The 24,352-nt window shown below is 49.1% G+C and overlaps 2 protein-coding genes across 8 annotated transcripts in view; both read left to right on the plus strand.

Moving 5' to 3' along the window:
* The window catches only part of EARS2 (glutamyl-tRNA synthetase 2, mitochondrial), a 28,189-nt gene extending 10,829 nt beyond the window's left edge, over positions 1 to 17,360 (plus strand). For 2 of the 6 annotated variants that reach the window (XM_022588534.2, XM_022588539.2), the window contains 4 exons: positions 2,314 to 2,524; positions 2,639 to 2,769; positions 7,318 to 7,453; positions 7,895 to 17,360. In XM_022588534.2, the coding sequence (XP_022444242.1) occupies positions 2,314 to 2,524; positions 2,639 to 2,769; positions 7,318 to 7,453; positions 7,895 to 7,978 (562 nt within the window). In that variant the 3' untranslated portion in view covers positions 7,979 to 17,360. Of the gene's footprint in view, positions 1 to 2,313; positions 2,525 to 2,638; positions 2,770 to 5,122; positions 7,454 to 7,894 lie in introns of those variants that run through there. The other 4 variants (XM_022588535.2, XM_022588536.2, XM_022588537.2 and 1 more) reach the window with 4 other exon arrangements.
* Positions 17,361 to 17,983: 623 nt separating this feature from the next.
* Positions 17,984 to 24,352, plus strand: part of GGA2 (golgi associated, gamma adaptin ear containing, ARF binding protein 2) — a 33,110-nt gene continuing 26,741 nt past the window's right edge. For both annotated transcript variants that reach the window (XM_022588543.2, XM_022588544.2), the window contains exon 1: positions 17,984 to 18,116. In XM_022588543.2, the coding sequence (XP_022444251.1) occupies positions 18,011 to 18,116 (106 nt within the window). In that variant the 5' untranslated portion in view covers positions 17,984 to 18,010. The remainder of the gene's footprint in view (positions 18,117 to 24,352) is intronic.

The raw sequence follows: 24,352 nt of genomic DNA on the forward strand, positions 1-24,352 counted from the left end.
TTTTGACTATGGGCTCAGGTGTCTAGTGCCATGTGACCACCAGTAAGTCACCTGACCTCCTCAAGCCTCTGTTTTCTCTAAAACGTTTTCTCACCATAGGCGATTGTTCAGTTAAATTAAGCCTCAAACTATTTTGCACGTAGAAAGTGCTCAGTAAAATGGCAGGTACGGTTTTTGTAGTCACCATTATTCCTGCTCAGCCCCTCCCCCACCCAGCCAACACAGTAACTGAGTGCTGTCTCATGGCGTCTGTTTTACATTTCAAGTAGTTCTTCCCTGCGAAACCTCCAGCCACAGTTACAGTTCGGATCACTGTTGCCACGTCTCAGGCTAAGGGCATTAGAGGGAAAGCCAGAGGACAGGTCCGTACTTAAGGGCCAGGGACTCTTTGATGTCTTCTCTTGAGCCTTGGTTTGGGGGCAGGCTCTTCTCCGTGCTTTGTGGCATGAGCCCAGGGGATTCACATCGACTGCGGATGTGTCAAGGATGTTACTTCATGTACTTCCCGCATCAGACCTAAGGTCAGTTGTATGATTTTGCTCTAGTGTGTATACGAGGAGAGCAAGATGTCAGGAAGTTGAATAACCAGCCCAAGTTCAAGTTCACACAGTAATGGTGGGCATCTTTTTTTAAATTATTATTATTTATTTATTTATTTATGGCTGTGTTGGGTCTTCGTTGCGGTGCGCAGGCTTCTCATTGCGGTGGCTTCTTGTTGTGGAGCACGGGCTCTAGGTGCATGGGCTTCAGTAGTTGTGGCACACGGGCTCAGTAGTCGCGGCTCACGGGCTCTAGAGCACAGGCTCAGTAGTTGTGGCACACGGGCTTAGTTGCTCCACGGCATGTGGGATCTTCCCGAGATCGAACAGGGATCGACAGGGATCGAACTCCTGTCCCCTGCGTTGGCGGGCGGATTCTTAAGCACTGTGAGTGGGCATCTCTTGAGTGGGGCATTCAGGAGCAAACAGCGTGCACATTGAATGCAGCCTGTTCTCTACCTTTCTTATCATGGAGAAAGCGATATCCCTGGGAGAAATGGAGTCGGAACAGGGGAGATACTTTGTGACCCATTCCAGTCCTCCACAAAGCATGAGGGGGAGCCAGAGGGAGACGGCAGTGGGCTTTTGCTTGGGATAGATGCCCTCAGTTTTTGTGCAGCCGAATCTGTTCTCTTTAGTTGTTTCTGTAATCAAGCCACTGCTATGATTATTTCAGTAACAGTTGTAAAGATAGTAGTTGTCATAGCAGTGCTAGTGGTGTGGTGGAGGTAGTGATGGTAACTAACATTTATCTAGCACTCACTACGTCCCAGGCCGTGGCCTATCTCAAGCCTGATTTCTTTCTTCCCACTGTCTCATCTAACTACTAAGGAGGTCCTAGAAACAGTTTCAGTACAAATTTCATGTGATTTCTCTTCATGCGTTTTAGAAAGTGATGGTTTTGGGCCAGTGAGTGCTCCAGATTGCTTCCCAGACGGTCTCATCCTTCCACCCTCTGTTCAGACTCCCTGCCCGTCTCCAACTGCTGGGTGTGGCAGTAACACAGGCCTGGTACTCAGCGCTTTACAGACAGCTCCTTGTTTACTCTGCCCAGCGCCCTGTGAGGGAGGCCCCGTTGTTCCCACAGTAACAGACGAGCACCCTGAGCTCCGAACGGTTGTGTAACTTGCTGCAGACATCTGGCAAAGCTGGCTTCACCCACAGGCCTGTGCAGTCTCAGAGCCCATGAGATGATCACGAGTCCCTTGCTTCCTGCCTTTCTTCTACATCAGGGACAGGGGGCCAAGCGCCTACAGAATGGCCCTCGGCCCCTCGCTGCTCGCTCTCTTGGGTCCCTCCAGTCGTGCTGGGGACAGGGTGAGGGCAGCCCAGAGACAGGACTGACAGGGCCTGGTTTGAGGCTTGGAGTCTTAGAGGCTTTGCTGCTTCTGAAGGAGGGAACAAGGCGGTTAGAAGAATTCTGAAAAGGGAAAGATTTGACCTGACAGGAAAACTTGAGCTTTTTAACGGTGAGCTGTGAATTCAGAGAACTGTGCCATCTGGACATGGCTTTGAATCCTAGAAATCCATATTCTCGACCTCTGCCCTTTTGCTCCAGAGCCCCACGCTTTAAACTCTGCGAGGAGGCAGGCACCGCCAGGTTCTGCTTTGTAAACTCAGGTGCCTGTTGAGGCCAGGCAGGTAGCTCAGAGGAGGGTGGCGGGCCATGTGAGAGGCCCTGGGGAGCAGAGGGATGGGCAGACCTTCGGCACCCTCCTCTGTGCTCCAGCTGGAAGATGTCATTCTTCAAACCCCACCCACTCCACTGGGGAAGAGGGTTGTCTAGGCTGGAGATGCCCGTGGCAGGACGGTCCCTTGGCTTCCCCGGCAGGCTGCACCTCCGCCGGCTGGTGAGCGATAAGACCCAGAGACGCCAGCTGGTGGGGAAGCTACAGGCTCTCGTGGAGGAGGCATTCGGGAGCCAGCTGCAAGACAGGAATGTGCTGGACGCAGCCTATGTGGAGAGGATCATCCTGCTGAGACAGGTGTGGTGTCGGGAGCTTGGGGGGTACCCAGGGAGCGGGTGGCGCCCCACTCCTCCCCCTCCCGCTGCGTCAGAGCCCCATCCCAGGGCGTTCAGTGACCGCCTCTTCCCCCAGGGTCACATTTGCCACCTGCAGGATTTGGTCTCCCCAGTGCACTCCTACCTGTGGACTCGCCCTGCTGTGAGTCGAGCGCAGCTGGGTGCCGTCTCGGAGAAGGTGGACATCATTGCCAAGCGTGTGCTGGGGTGAGTGTCCGCAGGCTGAGTTCAGGGTTCTGCACCTCCCTTCCCTCTCTCCCCACCAGGGCCCCCTTCACTCCAGGGCTCGGCTGTCAGGCCTGCAGTACAGCCCCAGAGCTAGCGAGAGGTTCTCGGTGAGACGATCACTCACGGCGCTCTCGGCGGAAGGGCTGACCCTGAGGAGCCCAGGCTCTCCCGGGAAGAGCCGGTGGTCTGGCGCTGGGATCGGACCCACCTGGATTCCGTTTCCGCCCCACCCCTCGCTGGCCCAGTTAGTTCACTTGCCCAGGGGGCTTCGATTTGTCCAAGTGACTGCACGTCCTTGAGCTTCCATTTCCTCACCTATTGGGTGGAGATGATACCAGGTCTTATTTTAACAGTAGCAGAACTCTCCAGATTACGAGGGCACAAAGTGCAACCAAAACAGGCTTAAGCAAGGGGGGGAATGATTGGTGTACGTAATTGCAGAGGCTAGGAGAAGAGCCAACTTGAGGTCCAGCTTAAAGCTGGGGCCAAAAATATGGCACCAAGACCTAATTTCTCCCTCTGCCCCTTTGACTTTCTCCCCCACACTCCTCCACGCCCGCTACTCCTTCTGCAGGGGTTCTGTATCGGGTAGATGGAGCGTGGGATGCTCTACCAGACAAGACAAGCGCCTTTCTCCCTTACCTGCGTCCAGAGCAGGCAGTTTGGGCTGAAGAGCTTTCTCCACATCTCCAGGGTCCTGTCATCCCTGGGTTTTGCTCTTGTCCCCATGGTCCGTGGTGGCTCACAATTCAGCCAGAGGAGGAAGGAGGGAAGGGAGAGGGGGACGGGATACTCCTCCCCCTTAGGGACTTGACTTAAAAGTGACAAACTCGTTTCCACCCGCATCCCACTGGCCCGAACGCCTGTCTTACGGCCACTCCAAGCTACAAGGGAGTCTGGAAAATGTAGTTTTTACCTTGGGGACCAGGTGCCCAGCTGAAAATTGTGTCAGTACACATGAGAGGGAGAAAGGATACCAGGGGTCAGAAGCAGCCTCTCTCACAGTCTCCACTGTAGTGGTTAAGATAGCAAAACCTTAGCTTCCGGCTCCAGCTGTGTCCTGAGATTCACTCTGATGGGGCCTGATTGGCCTGGTTTTTCTGTCTCCGAACGAGTCACTGAGGCCTGGAGAAGGTGATGTGCTGACTGGCTTAGGTTAGGTCATACGTGGGACCCTGAGTGGACCCACCCCCACCCCCACCCAGCCAAAGCACATGGGCTGAGGATGGAGCCGGGTAGTTCCACAGGGAGAGTTAGGGCCTGTGGAGAGAGTTATAAAGATTAAATTAGATAATAATAGCAAACACTCGTGTGGGTTTGCTTACACATGTGCCTACAGCATGCTGTGTTATATATCATATACATTAGATGTGTACAGGGATACGTGTGCATGCTATGTGTGTGTGTGTACACTTGAAATCAGAGCAACCTAATAAAGGAACTCCTGTTAGCCCCATTTTAACAGGTGAGGAAATCAAGGCACAAAGAGGTTAAGTAACTTGTGTAAAATAATACAGCTAGTAAATCGAAGGAGCAGGGATTGAGACTGAAGCTGGCTGGGGCGAGAGACCGTATGTCCAATCATATTCTCTATTGCTTATCTTTGGTGTAAAGTACTTGGACAGCCCCTGATCACAAGCAGCCATCACAAGTCTTCCCTCCTACTCAGCACCCAACAGAAAGGCAGTCCCAAACAGCAGTTTCCTTTGTGAAATGTCTGTGTATTCAAGGAAATGTGTATACAGCTCCATTCTTCCAATTTTTTGAATTTAAAACTTAATTGTTATTAATACATTCAAACCTCTTGAACCTCTAGGTTTAAAACCTAGAAATTATTTTGAAAGGTATATATCAGGAGTCCCATTTTTAATCCTTGTCCCCTGTCTGCCCCGTTCCAGAACCCTCTCTGGATGTTACTACTATTCATAATTATATCTAAATAACCCTTAGTTTTCAGCTTTTTTACACAAAAGGTACAATACAGGGAATTCTCTGGTGGTCCAGTGGTTAGGACTCAGTGCTGTCACTGCCTAGGGCCTGGGTTCAGGCCCTGGGCAACTAAGATCCTGCAAGCCGAGCAGTGTGGCCAAAAAAATACGATATGATAACACTGTTGTCTTTGGGTGGGATTTTTGTTTTATTTTTATTTTTTTAGTGACGTATAGTTGATTTATAATATATTAGTTTCAAATGTACAACATAGTGATTCAGTATTTTTATAGATTATACTTCATTTAAAGTTTACAAAATAATGGCTGTATTTCCCTAAGTATCTTTATGTGTTTTTTTGCTTGTTTGTCTGTTTGTTTTTCCCTTAACAATTTATCTTTAGATCTGTCCAGGGCTTAGAAGAGCATCCTCATTCTTTTCTTGGCTACAGCTATTCCCTTTTTATACCACTTTACCATGATTTATATAATTCATCTCCTATTGATGGACATTTGGATTGCTTCCAAATTTTGCAGTTACAATCACAGTGAGTAACCTTGAATAGACATCATTAAGCACCCTTACAAGTAAATCTCCAGGATAAATTCCCAAGAGGTATTATTAGTAATAATACTCCCTTAATTTAAGACATTCCACACGAGGCTGTTAGTTCTAGTTCACTGGGCTAATGTCTTACCTCCCCACCCCTGCCATGGGATTAGATTTTAGAGACCCTCTGGGGCTCCCACTGAAGGCAGGAAAGCTGATGCCCAAATATTTAGAAGCTGCCGGATCTCTGGAAGTCCCTCTGTGCCCACACCAAGGCCTGGACCAGCTCTAACATGCCCTGGCTGCCAGTGTTGGCTGCCTTGGGCCTGTCACCCTCACCAGCTCCTTGGCAGCCTGCTTCCCCACAGTGACATTGAGGAGTGTGTTTGGTTTTTTCCCACATTACATTTTTGGGTTTTTTTGAAGTATAGTTGGCTTACAATGTGTTAATTTCTGCTATATAGCAAAGTGATTCAGTTATACATATTCCTTTCCATAGTCTTTTCCATTATGGTTTATCACAGGATATTGACTATAGTTTCCTGTGCTCCTGTGTTGTTTATCCATTTTATATATAATGGTTTGCATCTGCTAGTCCTAAACTCCCAATCCTTCCCTCCCCCCACCCCGCCCACCCTTGGCAACCACAGGTCTGTTCTCTATGTCTGTGAGTCTGTTTCTGGTTCGTAGATACGTTCATTTGTGTCATTTTAGATTCCACATATAAGTGATATCATATGGTATTTGTCTCTTTCTGAGACTTACTTCACTTCGTATGATAATCTCTAGGTCCATCCATGTTGCTGCAAACCACATTACATTTCATATTTTCAATATTTCCTCTTCTCCATTTCATAAATAGCAGCAATCATGTGGTCCGGTTTTAAGATGCAACAAGAATGATTATGTTTCTCAGATTGAAACTGAATTGCTCAACTACTGGAGTGAGTAAGGAAATCTGCACTAAAAGGCTTTTTGTTTCAATTCCTCATGAACCCAGTCCCTGAGCCGGTAGCCCTCCATCCTGAGCTGATGTGGGGAATGGAGTGTCTGGGCCCTTTCGGGAGCAGGTGGTGTCAGAGGTGGCGTCGAGGATCGTCTGCACTAGTGAAGATCTCCAGCCTCGGTCCCTCTTCCGTGTGGAATGACTCCCCCTGCCCTGCTCCCGTCTCTTGCTCTAACTCAGAATCAGGGCTGGGACGAAGTTTTTGCAAGTCGTGCTCTGACTAATTGGGGACTTTCTCTTGAGCTCAAACATGCTTTGGGGAGAGGGTCTCAGCTGGACTGCCAGGAAAGTGGGGAATGGTTGCTGGCCTGTTGTAGTTCCTTAAGTGTTTCATTTGTGGGCAAAGAATGGTTGTAGCAAGTTGGCGGCAGGGACATTACTGGAGCTGGGGTCTCCTGATTTCCTTCTTTCTGCTCTTCTCTGCTACATCCCCCAGAAGTCTTGAAGCTGTGTTTCAGATCATTTCCCAGAGGGCTTCATTCTTCCATCCTATGTGTAACCCAATCCTAAGTTTCTTTTTAGATCCTCTTGCAATGTCTCTGAGCTCTTGGATGTAATAAATATTAGCTAATATTTAACTTTTTATTGAAATATAAGAGCTCATACTTTCAAGTACTTACCATCTGTTCAGGCAATGTACTTAGTGCTTTACAAGTTTTAACTTAGCCCCACCATAGCCCTGTGAGGTGCAGACACTATTATTATTCCCACTTTACAGGTGAGAAAACTGAGGCATGAAGATTACATGGCACAGGTAGTAATCAGTAAATCCTCTTATGGTTTCCTCTTAGTTTCCCTATTTTATGCCCACTTGCTTGGATTCTCTGTGTTTGTAGTCTCTTGGTTGGTGTTTCTTCCGCAGCTAGGATGGGGATGGGGGTAGTAGATATCTGCCACCCCCAAGGCAGGCTTGAACATTGGTTGTGAACATTGGTTGTGCTGTTAATGTATATTGTAGGTGATGGATGAATCTTCTGAAGTCCTCCTTTCCACCCACTTGCCACTGGCCCATGCTGGCCCCTTATAGACTGGCCCTCTTCTAGGCTTTTAGAAGGACCCGGTATGAGTTTAACTCAGGACATGCTGAACGGAGAACTGAAGAAGCTGTCAGAAGGTCTGGAAGGCACCAAGCACAGTAATGTGATGAAGCTCCTCCGAGTGGCCCTCAGTGGACAGCTGGTGAGGCGGGTGGCTGGACTGTGCCCTGGAGCCCTCATTTATCCACTCAGCTAACATTCACCGGCAGCACTAAGCTCAGTTTGGGGGCTGCAAAGATGAATGGAACATGACCACCCCCCTCATTCAGTCATTCAACAGACAATACTTACTGAGTACCTACCATGTGTAAGCACCATGCTAGGTACAGTGGATACGGTAGTGAGTGAAACACATGTGCTCCCTGCCTTCATGGAGCCGGCGGTTGACTGGGGCTATTGGACCTACCAGCAAGAGCAGGCTTCTGGGACCCATCCTTAGAAATTAAAGCCCGTAAAATGCAAACTCTGCTCCTTGGGATGCAGGCAGCAGTGCTGGGGTTGGCCTAGGGTGTAACTTCTGCAGACCAAGTTTGGGTGTTCATTCCTCAGGCATCAATGCAGTGTTTTCTCTTTTTGTTCTTAGCAGGGACCTCCTGTAGCTGAGATGATGTTGTCCTTGGGACCAAAGGAAGTGCGGGAACGAATACAGAAGGTGCTTTCCAGCTAGAGAGAAGGTGTGCAGGACAGCAGAGGTGGCCACAGGAACTGTTCTTGTGGGACCTGCCCTCAGAGGGGAGGAGCAGGGGGCCTGGGGCCCATCGGAAGCTTGTGGAAGGAACCAAGAATGGACACACAACCTCTGGGTGCACAGGTGCATTTATGGCTCCACGCCAGGCCCATCCTTATCAGTTGGCCAGGGTCACCCAGCCCCCCTCACCTCCCTGACGCTGGAAAGGAAGGCCTCACGCATGGTTCTGACACCACAGCACACAGCAGAGGTTAGGAGCTGGCTCACTGAACGGTCGCAGCTCATGTTTTAGTCTGCTCGGGCTGCCAAGAAAAAATATCACAGAATGTGGCTTAAATAACAGAAAATGATTTTCTCACAGTTGTGGAGGCCAGCAGTCCAAGATCAAGGTGTTGGCAGGTTTCATTTCTCCTGAGGCCTCGCTCCTTGGCTTGCAGACGGCTGCCTTTTTGCTCTCTCCTCACAAGGCCTTCCCTCTGTGTGTGCCCTCGGTATCTCTGTTTGTCCAAAGGCCCTCTTAGGAGGACACCAGTGAGATTGGGTTAAGGCCCACCCTCACGGCCCAGTTTGAACTTAATCACTTCTTTAAATGCCCTGTCTGCAAATTTGGTCACATTCTGAGGTACAGAGAGGTTAGGGCTTCACATGTGAGTTTTGAGGGGAACACAACTCAGCCCATGCATAACAGCTTGGCAGCAGCCTGGACTCCTGGGTCCCAGTTCTCGGGCCCAGTTTGACTTTGTTTTTTCGTTTTGTTCTGTTTTTTAATTTATTTATTTTTGGCTGTGTTGGATCTTGGTTGCTGCGCACAGGCTTTCTCTAGTTGCGGCGAGCGGGGGCTACTCTTCGTTGTGGTGCGTGAGCTTCTCATGGCGGTGGCTTCTCTTGTGGAGCACGGGCTCTAGGCACACGGGCTTCAGTAGTTGTGGCACGTGGGCTCAGTAGTTGTGTCATGTGGGCTTAGTTGTTCCATGGCATGTGGGATCTTCCCGGACCAGGGCTCGAATCCGTGTCCCCTGCATTGGCAGGTGGATTCTCAACAACTGTGCCACCAGGGAAGCCCCCAGTTTGAGTCTGGAGCAATGACTGACAAGCTGGGCTGAAGTGGCTTGTTAGACTTTCTTTGGGGCTTATAAGGGAAGAACCCACAAATCTGCCCAGGGGGAACACTTAACGTTTTATACTACTCTTTGTCCTTGGGCTTGGGGCAGCCTGTATCTCCCTTCCCTAAAGGTTGTCTCTTCCTCTTTTCCAGTTCTCCCCCGGTCCTTGTACTGGAGACCTCTACCCTGCCTGCTTTTCATCTTTTTCTTCATATTTGCCTCCTTCTTCCACCCATCATTTGTAAATCACTGTCTGTGGGTTTCTGAAAAGAGATGTTCTTCCTGGGGTAAATAGGAATAGCTGAAGTGGAAGGAGGATGGTGGCCAGCTACAAAGACCCCTACACAGCTACTGGGCTTCCCCTTTGTAGCCCCCAGTTATCGCTACCTCCTGGCATTCACACTGAATAGGGCTGACTTCTGTGTGGTGTGTCATGGCTTCCATGTTGTTCTCTTGGATCCCTTACTCTGTGGGAAGCCAGCTTCCACACTGTGAAGACAGTCAGAGAGACAAGGATCGGAGGCCTTTTGACAACAGCCGTATGAATGGGCCATCTTGGAAGTCAGTCTTCCAGCCCCAGTCAAGCCTTCAGATGACTGCAATGCTGGCTGACATTTGACTGCAGTGTTCTTTTTTTTTTTTTTTTAATTGGAGTGTAGTTGCTTTACAATACTGTGTTTGTTTCTGCTGTACAGCAAAGTGAGTCAGCCACACGTATACATATATTCCCCTCTTCCTTGGATTTCCTTCCCATTTAGGTCACCACAGAGCATTGAGTATAGAGTTCCCTGTACTATACAGTAGGTTCTCGTTAGTTATCTTGTTTATACATAGTAGTGTATATGTGTCAATCCCAATCTCCCAATCCATCTCACCCCCTCTTCCCCCTTAGTATCTATACGTTTGTTCTCTATGTCTCTGTTTCTGCTTTGCAAATAAGTTCATCTATACCATTTTTCTAGATTCCACATACGTGTTAATATACGATATTTGTTTTTCTCTTTCTGACTTACTTCACTCTGTATGAAAGTCTTTAGGTCCATCCTCGTCTCTGCAAATGGCACAATTTCGTTCCGTTTTATGGCTGAGTAATATTCCATTGTATATATGTACCACATCTTCTTTAGCCATTCCTCTGTTGATGGACATTTAGGTTGGTTCCATGTCCTGGCTATTGTAAATAGTGCTGACTGCAGCCTTCTTGAAAGATCCTGAGCCAGAACCACTAAGCAAAGTTGCTCCTGAATTTCAGACAAACAGTTATGAGATAATAAATATTTATTGTTTAAAGCCACTTAGCTCTGGGATAATTTGTTACCCAGTAAGAAATTGCTAATACACTGTCCTTTTCCAGGGGAATAGGGAAAGGGGATTAAAGAATTTGCTGAGTTTCACAGAGACCTAATCCTTGCTTGAAAAGTACATCAGATAAACTTCTTTGATGGCAAGCAATGGAAACCAGCTCTGCCTAACTTAGGTTTATTGGAGACTTTAAGTTTATGGGAGTTTAAATTTGTGAGAAAGTCATAGACTCTATGGGAAAGCCAAAGAACCAGGTCTTGGAAAAGACAGGAACCAGGGAAGCTCTGAGCATGCAGGCAGCAGGAGCTCATGGCCAGTCTTGTCTGTGTTCTTCAGTGGGAACACATGAACTCTTAACTATTTTTTGTTATGGTTTCTCTGTATTTTTTCGCCTTCAGTTTTGGATGATTCAGCTAAAGATTCAGATTCTAAGAAGAGAGTGGTTGGGCTAACTGAGGTCATGTGACCATTCCTCAGCCAGGAATATATCCAATGGAGGAAAAGTTCCCAAGGAGAAGTAGGGTGGTTTTTCCAGAAGAAGGGGCAATGGCAGAAACAACAGGTGTTCCGCCAAAGGGGACACAGAATAATAATGCTTGCAATTTATTTTGCGTTCACATGAGCCTCAACCACTTCTGGGTTTCAAATTATGCTGGTAGGGGACTTCCCTGGTGGTTCAGTGGCTAAGACTCCATGCTCCCAATGCATGGGGCCTGGGTTCGACCTCAGGTCGGGGAACTAGATACTGCATGCATGCCGCAACTGGGAGTCTGCATGCTGCAACTAAGACCCGGTACAACCAAAATAAATAAATAAATATTTTTTAAAAATTATGCTGGTAAACACTTTAGTTCATCATCTCTTTAAATCTTCACAACCCCATGAGACAGACATTATTATTATGGTTGTTTCTGTGTTTTAGATAGGGAGACTGAGGCTCAGAAAAGTTGATCAACTCTTCTGAGGTTTTAGTATGAGGCTTACGACAACCCAGAGTCCAACCTCAACTCTTGTCACTCTGAGTGACATTAGAGCCTTCAATTCTAAGACATCAAGTATGCTTACAAGAAACTCTAGCTCTTGGTTAGGGAATCTGACTGTTTTAACAAAATGAGTGATCAAATTGCTGAGTCGATAAAGTTGTGGCCACTTCCTCGGTTGGAGGGAGTTGTCTGAGAAGCAGCATGTATCCTCTGCTCTGGGGTTTTGCTCAGGATCAGAAGGAATGTGTAAAAGGACTTCACAGAGTTTAAATAACCTCAAGTCCATCCCCCAGTGTTTTTTCAGAGTATAGTGAAGTGAAGGCCATAGAGGCCAACTGTCTAGACTCAAAAACTGGTTCTGCCACTTAATGTGTGACTTCTGTAGCTCAGTTTCCTCATTTGTTAAAATGGGGATAACAGTTGTATCTGTCTCAGCAAATTGTAAGAATCAAAATAGATGACATGTAAAGTTCTTAAAACAGTGCCTGGCACTCAACAAATGTTATCAATTACAATCATCCTCTTCACCAGTATTTTCATCCTTAGAGATGCTAATCTTGGTTGCAACACATAGAAACACACTCAGACTAACTTAAACCATGAAAGTAATTTACTGGAAGATTTAGGACCCACAGATCCCAAGGGCAGGACTTCCAGCTGGACCTTACAAGAGACTGGAATCTGTACCCAAAAACCTATTAGGACCCAACACACTCACCTTTATCCCTCTGAAACTGCAGTTTCTAACCTTCGTCTCTGTCTGGGTGTCTGCTACTCTCATCTCTCTTCTGCAGGCTGGCTTTCTCTTATCTCTGCAGCTGTTGAACAACTGCCCCAGCCCTAAAGCTGAATCATCTCCCCTCTACTACACTGCCAGTTCAATAACTAGTATTCCATGTCCAAAATCCCAGGAGAGAATCTGATTGGCCTAGCTTGGGTCAGCTGTCTACCCCTGGTCCAATCAACTGTGGCCAGTGGGACAGAGTCATGTAGGCAGTCATGGCTGCAGGAGACCACTCTAGTGATGGAGAGGGCCGTTCCTCCCCCTGAGCATATTCTCTTTCCATGGAGTTTAGAGTATACCCTTGCCAGAAAATTACTATTTTTCTGTAGGCAACTTTGGAATCTCATTCATATTGCCTTTATCCTAGCTTATTTTTTTCCTCATAATGCTTATTACTATATGAAATTACATAGTGTATTTGTACATGTTTATTGTCTGTCTTACTCTAAAGAAGATAAGATTGAGACAGGCAATAAGTTTTTCTTATTCTTGGTTGTAACCATAGCACCTGACACGTTGTCTGACCCATAGTAGGGAGTCAGGTAAAGCTCTCATGATGAAAAAAATGTTTGAGGCCTTCATCAGTCAGATCAGTTTCTTCAGAAGTGGCAATTATCAGCTGATCTAACTCTACCAGGTTCCAACAGTTTCCCAGTTTCACTTTCATTGACTCTGGGGAATCACGTCTCTTTTGCAAGATTTGCAGTTGTAGTTAGCTATCTGATCTATTGCCTGTAAATTGCACCAAATCCAGCTATCTGTGAGAGATTGACCTTTGACAAAGACTTTGAAGACTGAGATAGATGGAATACTTCAATATAGAGGGGTGTTTAGTGGGACCTAAATTAGAAATTGTCTAATTGATTAAATATGTTTGTCTTATGATGAAATTCCCTACCTTCCCAGGGACCAGGATAATAAATACTTAGAAAATGAGGACTTCCTGGGTGAGGGCAGAACCTGGAGAGGGTAGTTCATGCGTTCATGTTCATAGATGTCAGAGGACTTTACAGATGAAGTGACCTTTGAACTGGGTTCTGAGGGATGAGTAGGAGTTTCCAGATCAATGGGGGTTGGAAGGTATTCCAAACAAAAGGATGAAAAAGAATTTCACCAAGTTGGGTGGAGCCAAGGGTAGGAGTTGAGGGAGTGGGAGAAGTAGCTGAGAAACCAGGCAGAGGGAAATCCAAACAGCCCTTCTTTGCCAGGTTAAGGGTATCAAGGTGCCGTCTGATGCAAATAGCAAAACATCCAGATTGAAACCAGCTTGAAAAGGAAGATTTAGTATCCCGCAAAGCAGGAAGTTCGGGGGTATGGCAGGCTCCGGGGTTGGTTAATTAAGCGTTCAGTGACCTCAGTGAGGACATAGGGTCTTTCCATCTCTTTGTTCTGTTGGCCCCAGCATTGGCAACAGCCTTGGGTTGGTTCTCTCTGCTCACAATTGTCTGCCTAAAGTGCTCGGGCCTCTCTGCACTTCATGTTGTCAGAGACAGCGTGGCTTTCTGTGTCTCTCTCCCCGAAAGCAACGAAACTTTTCTCCAGCACCCTCCGCTTCGTGACTTCCCCATTCTTCATTCAACCTGTCCCTTAGGGGAAGTGGGCGGGGGAGTCCCCATAGATCAGTCAGACCCAGAGCTGGGGGCGGGGCCAGCTCTTCTCTGGGTTCCTGGACAAAGTGGGGGTCCATTAGCGAAGACATGAGTTGGGTCTTCATGAAGTGGAAGGTGAGGAGCCACTGAAATGCTTTAAGTAGGGAAGTGACAAGATCAGATTTGTGTTTTTTTTAAAGATCATTCCGGCAGCTTTGATGAAGAGAGATTTGAGCAGGGCTGGCCCAGGAGCGGGGAGCCCTGGTAGGAAAATGAGACATGAAAGAGGGAAACACGATAAAGCCATGTTTCATCCTCACAGCCTGAGCGCCCCCCCCCAACCCCATCTACCTTTCCTGCTTCACTTCACTCATTCCTGCCACACGCGCCCCCTTCTCTTGTCTCCCGCCACGTAAGCCTTCCTTTGTGCCGCTATTCTGTCTGGAATACTCTTGTCCATGTGCTCTTTTTTTTTTTTTTTTTTTTTTGTGGTACGCGGGCCTCTCACTGTTGTGGCCTCTCCCGTTGCGGAGCACAGGCTCCAGACGTGCAGACCCAGCGGCCATGGCTCACGGGCCCAGCCGCTCCGCGGCATGTGGGATCCTCCCAGACCGGGGCACGAACCCGCGTCCCCTGCATCGGCAGGCGGACTCTCGACCACTGCGCCACCAGGGAGGCCCTGTCCATATGCTCTTCTGCCCTTTTGCCTGGTCAGCTCTCTCTCAGCCTTCAGATCTTTTTAATTAATTAATTAATTAATTTTTTGGCTGCATTGGGTCTTCATTGCTGTGCGGGCTTTCTCTACTTGTGGCGAACAGGGGCTACTCTTCGTTGCAGTACACAGGCTTCTCATTGCAGTGGCTGGCTTCTCTTGTTGTGGAGCACGGGCTCTAGGCGCGTGGGCTTCAGTAATTGTGGCACATGGGCTCAGTAGATGTGGCTCGTGGGCTCTAGAGCGCAGGCTCAGTAGTTGTGGCACACGGGCTTAGTTGATCTGTGGCATGTGGGATCTTCCCGGACCAGGGCTCGAACCCGTGTCCCCTGCATCGGCAGGCGGACTCTCAACCACTGTGCCACCATGGAAGCCCCAGGATATGCATTTTTTAAAATATAGAAGGCTGTAGAAGCTTGGCTTGGTACTCATTAAACTCATTATCACGCCCTGGGTATCTCCAACTTAGCCTTCATATCTGGGCAAAATGTTGGGGTCCCAGCCCAGGCCCGAGTGCCCTCCCCTCTGCCCCCTACCACCCCTCCCCCAACCCTGATTGCAGTAGGACAGCCTAGCCAAGGAGGGGGCAGCCTTCTCTATCTAGAAATCTCCTCTTGATTTCGGAGAGGCAGTAGTGAGTGGTGGCATGAAGCGAGATCTTAACTCCCTGCCCAGGAATTGAACCTGGGTAGCCTGGATAAAAACCAAGAATCCCAGCCACCACACCCCCTGGCTCTTGTCCCCAGTGAAAAATGCATTTCTCACAGAGGCAAGAGCTGTAAAAACAAGAACAAAGTTTATTATTAGAGACATAGCACAAATGGGAGGGCACACAGAGAAACAGTTTGTTAAGACAGAAGCAAGGCAGAGATGCCCCCAGAGAGAAAGGGTGTGGGCGTCCTCCCGAATGAGGAGGCATGCAGTAAAGAGGCGGTTAGGTCATTTATATAGAGCAGTTCTTCCAGGTCTTTGTTTACCTTTGGCCAATTACCTGGTTTCTTTTTCCACACCTGATGCCCTAGGACCCTCCCCAACGTATGTGTGCAACTTTTTTCCAAGATGGATTCCAGCCCAGGGGCCTATGGGACGGCCTTAGCATCACATATTATGGGGTGGTGCCCCTCCTTTTGACCCCCAAGGAGCTTTTATGCGCATGTGCAGTGTTTCCCTTGCCCCAAGGATGGGAAATGTATGACCTCTTGATCTTTTAACAGGGTTTAGTCCCACTCTGTCCCTGCCATAAAAATGTCCAATGTCTGACAGATGTAGAGAACAAACGTATGGACACCAAGGGGGGAAAGTGGCGGGGAGGGGAGGTGGTGGTGGTGTGATGAATTGGGAGATTGGGATTGACATATCTACACTAATATGTATTAAATGGATAACTAATAAGAACCTGCTGTATAAAAAAACAAAATTCAGGGCTTCCCTGGTGGCGCAGTGGTTGAGAGTCCACCTGCCGATGCAGGGGACACGGGTTCGTGCCCCGGTCCGGGAAGATCCCACATGCCATAGAGTGGCTGGGCCCGTGAGCCATGACCGCTGAGCCTGCACGTCCGGAGCCTGTGCTCTGCAATGGGAGAGGCCACAGCAGTGAGAAGCCCACGTACTGAAAATAAATAAATAAATAAAAAATAAAATAAAATTCAAAAAAAAGTCCAATGTCTGGTTATTTACCCAATTTCTGTTGCTGGTTTTTGTTGTTGTTTCTTTGTGTGTGTCTTCCTGGAACAGAATCATTTGCATGTCTATAGACAAGAATAATTTTCCATTGCTTTCAGTTATTTACAGTTTACAGAGAGGTAAAATAATTCCCAAGGAACCAAAATCAGATAACACAGAAGGGCTGCTGTAAACAATGCTTAGTTTTCACTGATTTCATACAAAATTTCCCAAACATGAATAATGTTACAGACTGAATGTGTCCCCTTAAAATTCAAATTCACACGCTGAGGCGCTTATCTCCATGTGATGGTATTTGAGGTAGGGCTGTGGCAGGTAATTAGGTTTAGATGTGGTGCTGAGGGTGGGGCCCTCAGGATGGGATTAGTCCCCCGATAAGAGGAAGATATCAGAGCACTCTCTCTCTCCACCCTGTGAACACAGCAAGAAAGCTCTCTGCAAACCTGGAAGCAGGTTGTCACCAGGAACCCATCAGCAGCACCTTGATCTTGGACTTCCCAGCCTCCAGTGAGAAATAAACGTCTGTTGTTTAGGCCAACCAGTCTGTGGTAATTTTTGTAGCAGCCCAAGTTTACTAAGACAGGTAACAATTGTAAAAGAACCTGGCACACAGGGAGGAGTTCAGTCGGATAACTTCCAAATAGAAGGCAGCAATCTGTCAGATGGAGATGTGTGTCTGGACTTACTTTGGAGCTGAAATAGCACAGCAAATGTACATTTAAACTTAGACCGTGTGTTTATTTGGGGTAGGGATGGGACCTAAAATCCTGTAGCTACCTCTTACTGCTTCCACTGTTCATCTGGCCATTCAACAAATATGTATTGGCACTGGTGTGCCAGGCACTACCCTAGGTATTGGGGACATAAAAGTGTACAGAATTCCTGCTTATATTAGTGGGGTGAAGCAGGTAATTGAGTATAGAGAATGTGTGCTTCCAAAGAAAATTACACATTGTCTAGAGAGCACACCTTTCCAGTTCCTATCCTTCCTTTCACTGCCTCAGAGATTCTTACACTCTTAGCTGTAGATAACAGAGCAACGCAAATAATTCTTGCCTGTAAACCGGCAAATTGGGGAATTCTCTGGCGGTCCAGTGGTTAGGACTCCGTGCTTCCCTGGTCGGGGAACTAAGATCCCGCAAGCCCCATGGCGTGGCCAAAATAATAATAATAATCATAAATAAAAATTTAAAAATGCAAATTAATTCTGAGCTAGTTTTGTGTCCACCTGCACATCTGTTCCAACATTCGTTTATTCTGTATAAACTTGCCCTTTTTCTGACTTCCCTTTTGAACGGATTATGACATCCGCTTGGTTCTCTCGTTTAATTAGAGTTAAAATATTTAACACGCGTTCATTTCACAATGCATGAGAACCATGACTTTTTTTTGGGGGGGGGGGAATTACCCTTTGACACAGTAAATATCTAGTACGCTCATGGTGTAATGTGTTACGGAGAAAATAAAGCAAAGTATGGAAGGAGGTGATGGTCCATAAAGACCGTCCGGAATAAAAATGCTAGAAGAATTCGTTACCTGAGACTCAAATTTAACGGGGCGTCCTCTAGTTCATCTGGCAGGCCTTGCGAGGTCGGCTTGACCAACTTTGACCTGGCTGCGGGTCTGGAAGACCAGTCCGCGAGCCCGACCCGCGCGTGGAGGAGGGCTGTTGGGGAGGCGGCAACCCCGGCCCGGGGCCTGCGCGGAGGCGGGGCCTGGTGTGTGGGCGAGGCGCCACAGGCCCCGTCCCATCACGTGCCGACCCTCGCCTGCCGCGTCGGCAGCCCAAGAACACTCCAGACGCCGGCGGCTGAAGGGCAGGGGCGGCCGCGGCCTCGGCTGCGGGGCTGGGCCTATGGCGGCGACGGCGACGGCGGTGGCGGCGGGGGCCGGGGCCGCGGCGGGGGCCGAGTCGGCCGAGGGGCCCCCGGGGCCGGCGGCGGCGCTGGAGCTGTGGCTCAGTGAGTAGCCAGGGCCGCCCCTCGGCGCGGGCCCAGCGCCCCACGTGAGGCCTGGCTTCCCGCCTCCCTGGGCCTTTCTTCTGAGGCCGGCGGCCGGACAGGTGGCCGCGGGGAGGCCGGCGCCCGGGGAGGCGGGCTGGGCCCGGCGTGGGTGGGAGGATCGCCGCGGGGAGGCCCCGAGAGGAGTCCCAGGAATCCGCCAGGGCTGCGGACCCGAGGCTGGGCGCTCTGCTCCCCCTCCTCCTCCCAACCTCCCCCAGTCGCGGTGCATAAACACTGTTAACAGCATAATGGCTAAGGTTTATTGAGCTTTGCTTTTATGCCAAGCACTGTGCTGAAAAGCATTTCGGCCACTGTTAATCCTCATTACGACCCCAAGAGACAGCTTCTGTTTTTAACCTCGTTTTACAGATGGGGACCTTTCGACTTCCTCAGTTGTGCAACATACCCATCCTCTGGGAAGGAGCTGTCTCTGGCTGCCGACTTTAATGTCAAAACAAGCCCTTTACACCTTTTGTGCATGTTGGTTGTGGCCGGGTTTCTTACGTGTATTGTCTCCAGGAAGACTCAGGGCAGTCGTAAGAGTCGTTTTTGTTCCTACGTTACCGGTGGGGACTCGAAATTCCAAGAGAATAAAGCATATGCACCTTGTATTGGGCTCTGCTGGGTGCTGGGAGTACTGAGATGCGTAACACAGGGTCCTTGCTCACAGAGACATTTTTAAGTGGGTCGTACAAGCCGACAATAACAGCACTTTGTTACATTAACTGAAGATTGGGAGGGAGCCGGATTTAAAGTGCGGTGGTGGGAGTTGGGTTTGTTTACCTGGGGATTGTCTCAGGGGACATAGCATTGAGTGGACAATGGAGGCGACAGCGTTTCAGAATGTGCAAAAGCTGGGGGAACAGGAGGGTGTGGAGCATTCTGGGAAGAAGGAGGTCATTACTGCAGGAGTGCAAAGCGTAAAGAGGCTGCACTGCTAATTGGGGTGAGATCTTCAAGGGTCTTGTATGTTGCAGAAGGGAGTTCAGTTTATCCCTGATGCAGTAGGGGAGAGGATGTTGGCGTTTTCAGCCTGGGACTCTGATCAAGTACACTTGTTAAAAGCATCACCTGCAGCCGTGAGAAGAGACGAATTGGTTAGGGATTGGGGAGTTCAGGCAGAGAGAGATGAAAAGCTCTTCTGGTAGTGTGTCGGGGGTGAAATAGGACAAAGGTATTGGGATGGAGAGTAGAAATAATTAGCTAGTACAATCAGCAGGCTTGATGCATTAGAATAGAGGCAAGAGACCAGGAGGCATTTAGGATGGATCCCAGGTTTCAGACTCAGGTAACTGGTTGGTTACAGATGTCTCACTTGTTGACTTGTGGAGTTTGAGGTGCTTGTGGCACAAAGAGAACCTCTCTGGGCAGTTGGTTGGCTCCAGAGAGGGTAAAAGAGCTGGAGGTCAACTTGGGACCTTCAGTTCATTGGCAGTGAGCTTGTCCAGGGAGGCTGTGCCCGTTAGGAAGAGTAGAGGTTTGCAGATGGAGCGTGGAGAATCTCAACATGGAAGAAGCAGGTGGGAAAAGCAGCCTGGAGACAGAAGGCGGAGGCTACAGGCTGGGCGTGGAGGGGGAAGCTTGGGCGTTGGGGAGCTGCAGGTGGATGCAGTTGGTAGGTGGTTTTGCTGCTGAGAGAAAGAGGAGGAGGAGGAAGGAGGAGGGGGAACTTCGAATTTGGTTACTGAAATACCTTAGTGCTAAATGGTGGGGACAGAAGGTGGTTGACTAGGAGGCAGTGGAGTTGCAAAATCAAGTGGGCCGAGTTAGAGGCCAGCTAGCGGCCGACACAGGTGGGGGAGAAAAAGGGAACCGTGGCTGCTCAAGGAGGGGGTCCTGAAGCTCCAGCTGTTTTAGGCCAGCCAGTGTGGTCCCAGAGTTGTGAGATCTTCCAGTTGTTCAGGTAGGGCTAGAACCTGTACCAATAGCACACACCCACTCCCCAGTCTCGACAACCAAAAATGCCTCCAGACGTTACCAGATGTGCCCTGGCAGAGAGGGCAGACTCACCTCTCCCCTCCCCGCCTGAGATCCTCTGAGTTTGGGCTCTGGAGTGTGGAGTGGACTTCAGAAATGTATCTTGTAGTCTTCGTGGTTGTGCGACTTGCACCTCCCCGCCCCCGCCCCTCCATAGGGCAGAGAAAGTGAACTGTGTAAACCAGACTTCTGGGGGGCTGGGGCGCAGTGGAGGTGGTATGTGGGAGGACAAGGGGTAGAAGGGCTGGTGGTGGGGCAAGGACAGGAGTGTCGTTGAAGGAAAGCACCGTGAGTCTGGACTGGATGGAGAAGGAAGTCACTCTGGGGGGGTCTGGGGACTGCCGAGCTCAGCTCACTGGCAGGTCTTACCTCAGCAGGCAAGGCAGCTGTGCCTCTAAGATCGGAATGTAATACCATGTCCGTCTGGGGGCTTAAGAGGAGTTAGTACATGTGAAGCGCTCAGGATACTGCCTGGCACACAGTGTTGGCTATTATTTTCATTAGTCTTCTTAGTTGGGAGTGGCAGAGACTAACTCCTGTTGTGTTACCAAAAAAGAAAAGAAAAACGTCAGACCTAGGAAGCTGTTTCAGCAGAAGTTCATGCTTTAAAAATACAAGTAGCAGGTGTGCTAGCTTTCTGTGTGCTTTGGTGCCCAAGCTACTGAGGGTCTAGGTCCAGGCAGCTGAAGAGTGTGGTTAGCAAGATGAGCAAAGATGCGCAGATGAGAGCAGCCATTGACCAAAAGTTGATAGAAACTGGAGAAAGAGAACGCCTCAAAGAGTTGCTGAGAGCCAAAGTAATTGAATGTGGCTGGAAGGATCAGTTGAAGGCACACTGTAAAGAGGTAATTAAAGAAAAAGGACTAGGGCTTCCCTGGTGGCGCAGTGGTTGAGAGTCCGCCTGCCGATGCAGGGGACACGGGTTCGTGCCCCGGTCTGGGAGGATCCCACATGCCACGGAGCGGCTGGGCCCGTGAGCGGGGGAGGCCACAACGGTGAGAGGCCTGCGTACTGAAAAAAAAAAAAAAAAGAAAAGAAAAAGGACTAGAACATGTTACTGTTGATGACTTGGTAGCTGAAGTCACACTGAAAGGCAGAGCCCTGGTACCTGACGGTGTAAAGAAGGAGCTCCTACAAAGAATAAGAACATTCCTTGCTCAGCATGCCAGCCTTTAAGATTGAATTAGATTGTGTTGTTTTGTGGTTTTATTTCTGAAAGTAAAACTTGCCATAAATTAGGAATCGATTTCCCAAAATAAAATCCTTTTTTGTATGATGGTATACAGTTTTCAGTAATGATGTATACAATTGTATTGATTTTTTTCCCCTGAATGTATTATTTTAATAAACGTCTCAAGAATGAAAAAAAAAACAAAAGTAGCAGCTTCTGGGCATTTTGCAGCTTTTCCTACCCCACTTAGTTTATTTTGGGCATTGTTCCACATGACTGCATTTAGAGCTGCCTCGTTCTTGTTAATGAAACGCCTCGTGTGCCCCATTCCGTGGGGTGCTATGCTCTGTTTAACCAATTCCTTGTTAGTGGACACTTAGGGTTGCTGGGAGTCTTGTGCTATTAACAGCAGCCCTGGGGCCTCCTGGTCTCTAGCTCTGGTAGTGCTGCTAAGGAGGCAGTAGCTTAAGTAAAGGTAAGGCAGGCTGCTCAGTAAAATCTCTCTCTTCTTCCACTCGGACCTACTCCCAGGTGAAAAGTCCTGTCTCCTAGCCTCGCTTTCATGCCTCCTTTGGGGATGGGAGTGGCTCTATTTATACTCTCCCAGCTTCTCAAGGGTTGTCGTGGAGCCCAAGCGTAGGTCGTTCCTGTGGCGGGTCTTGCTTGGGCTTTCAGCGTGTGCTTAACTGAATGATTGCTGGATATAGGGGTCGATGTGTACCCCATGTAGGATTCCCCCATGCAGTGAGCACTGCTACGGGGCTGCGTTCTAAGTGTTCTCAAAGTGAGTGCTCCCCACAGCCTCAGGGCTCCCTTTACTAGCACAGGCTGCTCTAGCGCCAGGGTCATGACCCTGGTGGTTGGGTGGGTGGCAGCTGATGTGAGATGATTTGACTTTTGAATGAGTCACTGTTCGATGAACCATTTCAGGGAATTCCCTGATGGTCCCGGGGTTGGGACTCAGTGCTTTCATTGCCGTGGCCAGGGTTCAATCCCTGGTCGGGGAACTAAGATCCCACAAACCCACAGCATGGCCAAAAAAAGATGAATCATTTCATTCACAGGTGGAGGGCTCAGCTGTTTTCTTTCCTTCTTCTTCTTCTCTTTTTTTTTCAATCTTTCTTTTTAAAAAAATTTTTTTTGGTGGGTGAGTGCACCGTGCTGAACTGCATGGCATGCAGGATCTTCCCTGCGGTGGAAGTGCAGAGTCTTAACCACTGGACCACCAGGGAAGTCCCCCTCAGCTGTTTTCTTAATACCTCTCACCCTGTAGCACAGCGGTCCCCAACCTTTTTGGCACCAGGGACTGGTTTCGTGGAAGACGGTTTTTCCACGGACGGGGGGGGCGGGTAAAGGGGGGCTGGGGATGGGTGGATGCTTCAGGAGGTAATGCCAGCGACGGGGGAGCGGCAGATGAGGCTTTGCTCTCTAGCCCGCTGCTCACCTCCTGCTGTGTGGCCCAGTTCCTTACAGGCTGAGACCCAGTAAGGTCCACCCGGAGGTTGGGGACCCCTGCTGTAGCAGACTTGAAATGCATACAGACATTGCTTTTATTAAGCAAATATATGGCAGTAGTCCTATATTTGTCCTGCCCGAGTGCCAGCTAAATAAACCACCTTGGTGCCCAGGATAGCCATTCTTTTTAATGATAAAGGCATTTGTGATGAGATAAATGCTTTTATTTTATTTTATTTATTTATGGCTGCATTGGGTCTTCGTTGCAGCATGTGGGCTTTCTCAGTTGCAGCAAACGGGGTCTACTCTTCGTTGCGGTGTGCAGGCTTCTCATTGCGGTGGCTTCTCTTGTTGCAGCGCACGGGCTCTAGGGTGTGCGGGCTTCAGTAGTTGTGGCGCATGGGCTTAGTTGCCTCGCGGCATGTGGGATCTTCCTGGACCAGGGCTCGAGCCTGTGTCTACTGCATTGGCAGGCGGATTCTTAACCACTGCACCACCAGGGAAGCCAGTGATAGCCATTCTTGATGGGGCGGTGATAGTCAGGTGAAGCAAAGTAGGGTGTTTTTTTTTTTTTGCGGTACACGGGCCTCTCACTGTTGTGGCCTCTCCCGTTGTGGAGCACAGGCTCCGGACGCACAGGCTCAGCGGCCATGGCTCACAGGCCTAGCCGCTCCGTGGCATGTGGGATCTTCCCGGACTGGGGCATGAACCCGTGTCCCCTGCATCGGCAGGCGGACTCTCAACCACTGCGCCACCAGGGAAGCCCAGGGTTTTGTTTTTTTAAAAAATTAATTAATTAATTTTATTTGATTGCGCTGGGTCTTAGCTGCAGCTCGCGGGCTCCTTAGTTGCATCACGCGGGGTCTTCATTGTAGCATGCGGGAACTTTGTTGCAGCATGCGGACTTCTTAGCTGCGGCATACATGTGGGATCTAGTTCCCTGACCAGGGATGGAACCTGGGCCCCCTGCATTGGGAGCGTGGAGTCTTAATCACTGTGCCACCAGGGAAGTCCCAGAGTAGAGGTTTTTTGAGTTTTTACCTGGCCAGGTCCTGTCTGGCCCCTAGCCACTCCTTGGGGCAAATTGGGAGTCAAACAGACGTGGAGGGTTGCTCTGGGCTGATCAGACCGAGCTACTGGTCCTCTGGGGGTCATTTTCTCTAGAGCTGCTCAAAGCCACTGAAATAGCTTGGCAGGATGGAATTAGGTGTTCAGAGATCCAGTTAGTTCAGAACTGGAATAGCCATCTCCTGGTGTCAGCAATATGTGCAGCCAACTGGCCAGACTCTGCACAGTAAAAGATGAATCATTCATTCACTAGTAGATAGCCACGCTGATGACTATTCCGCGTGCTGGAGATGGGAAGGTGAATGAGGCAGACCTTCTTCCGGCCTTAGGGAGCTGATAACTTAGTGGTAAGAAAGTCAAAGAAGCTAGTTCCCAAAAGAGGCCCTGCCTTTGCCAAGGAACTGAAGACTTAACCCTGAGAAACATTTGGGCCCTGGAATCAGGCAGACCTGGGATTGAATTTTTGCCATTTTCTAGCTTTGTGGTTGGGCAGGTTTCTTCAGTGGTGAGGTAATAGTGCCAA

This window comes from Delphinapterus leucas, chromosome 15 (genome assembly GCF_059928025.1).
Source record: "Delphinapterus leucas isolate spDelLeu-1000000601 "Yukka" chromosome 15, BTC_Dleu_Yukka2, whole genome shotgun sequence".
NCBI lineage: Eukaryota > Metazoa > Chordata > Mammalia > Artiodactyla > Monodontidae > Delphinapterus > Delphinapterus leucas.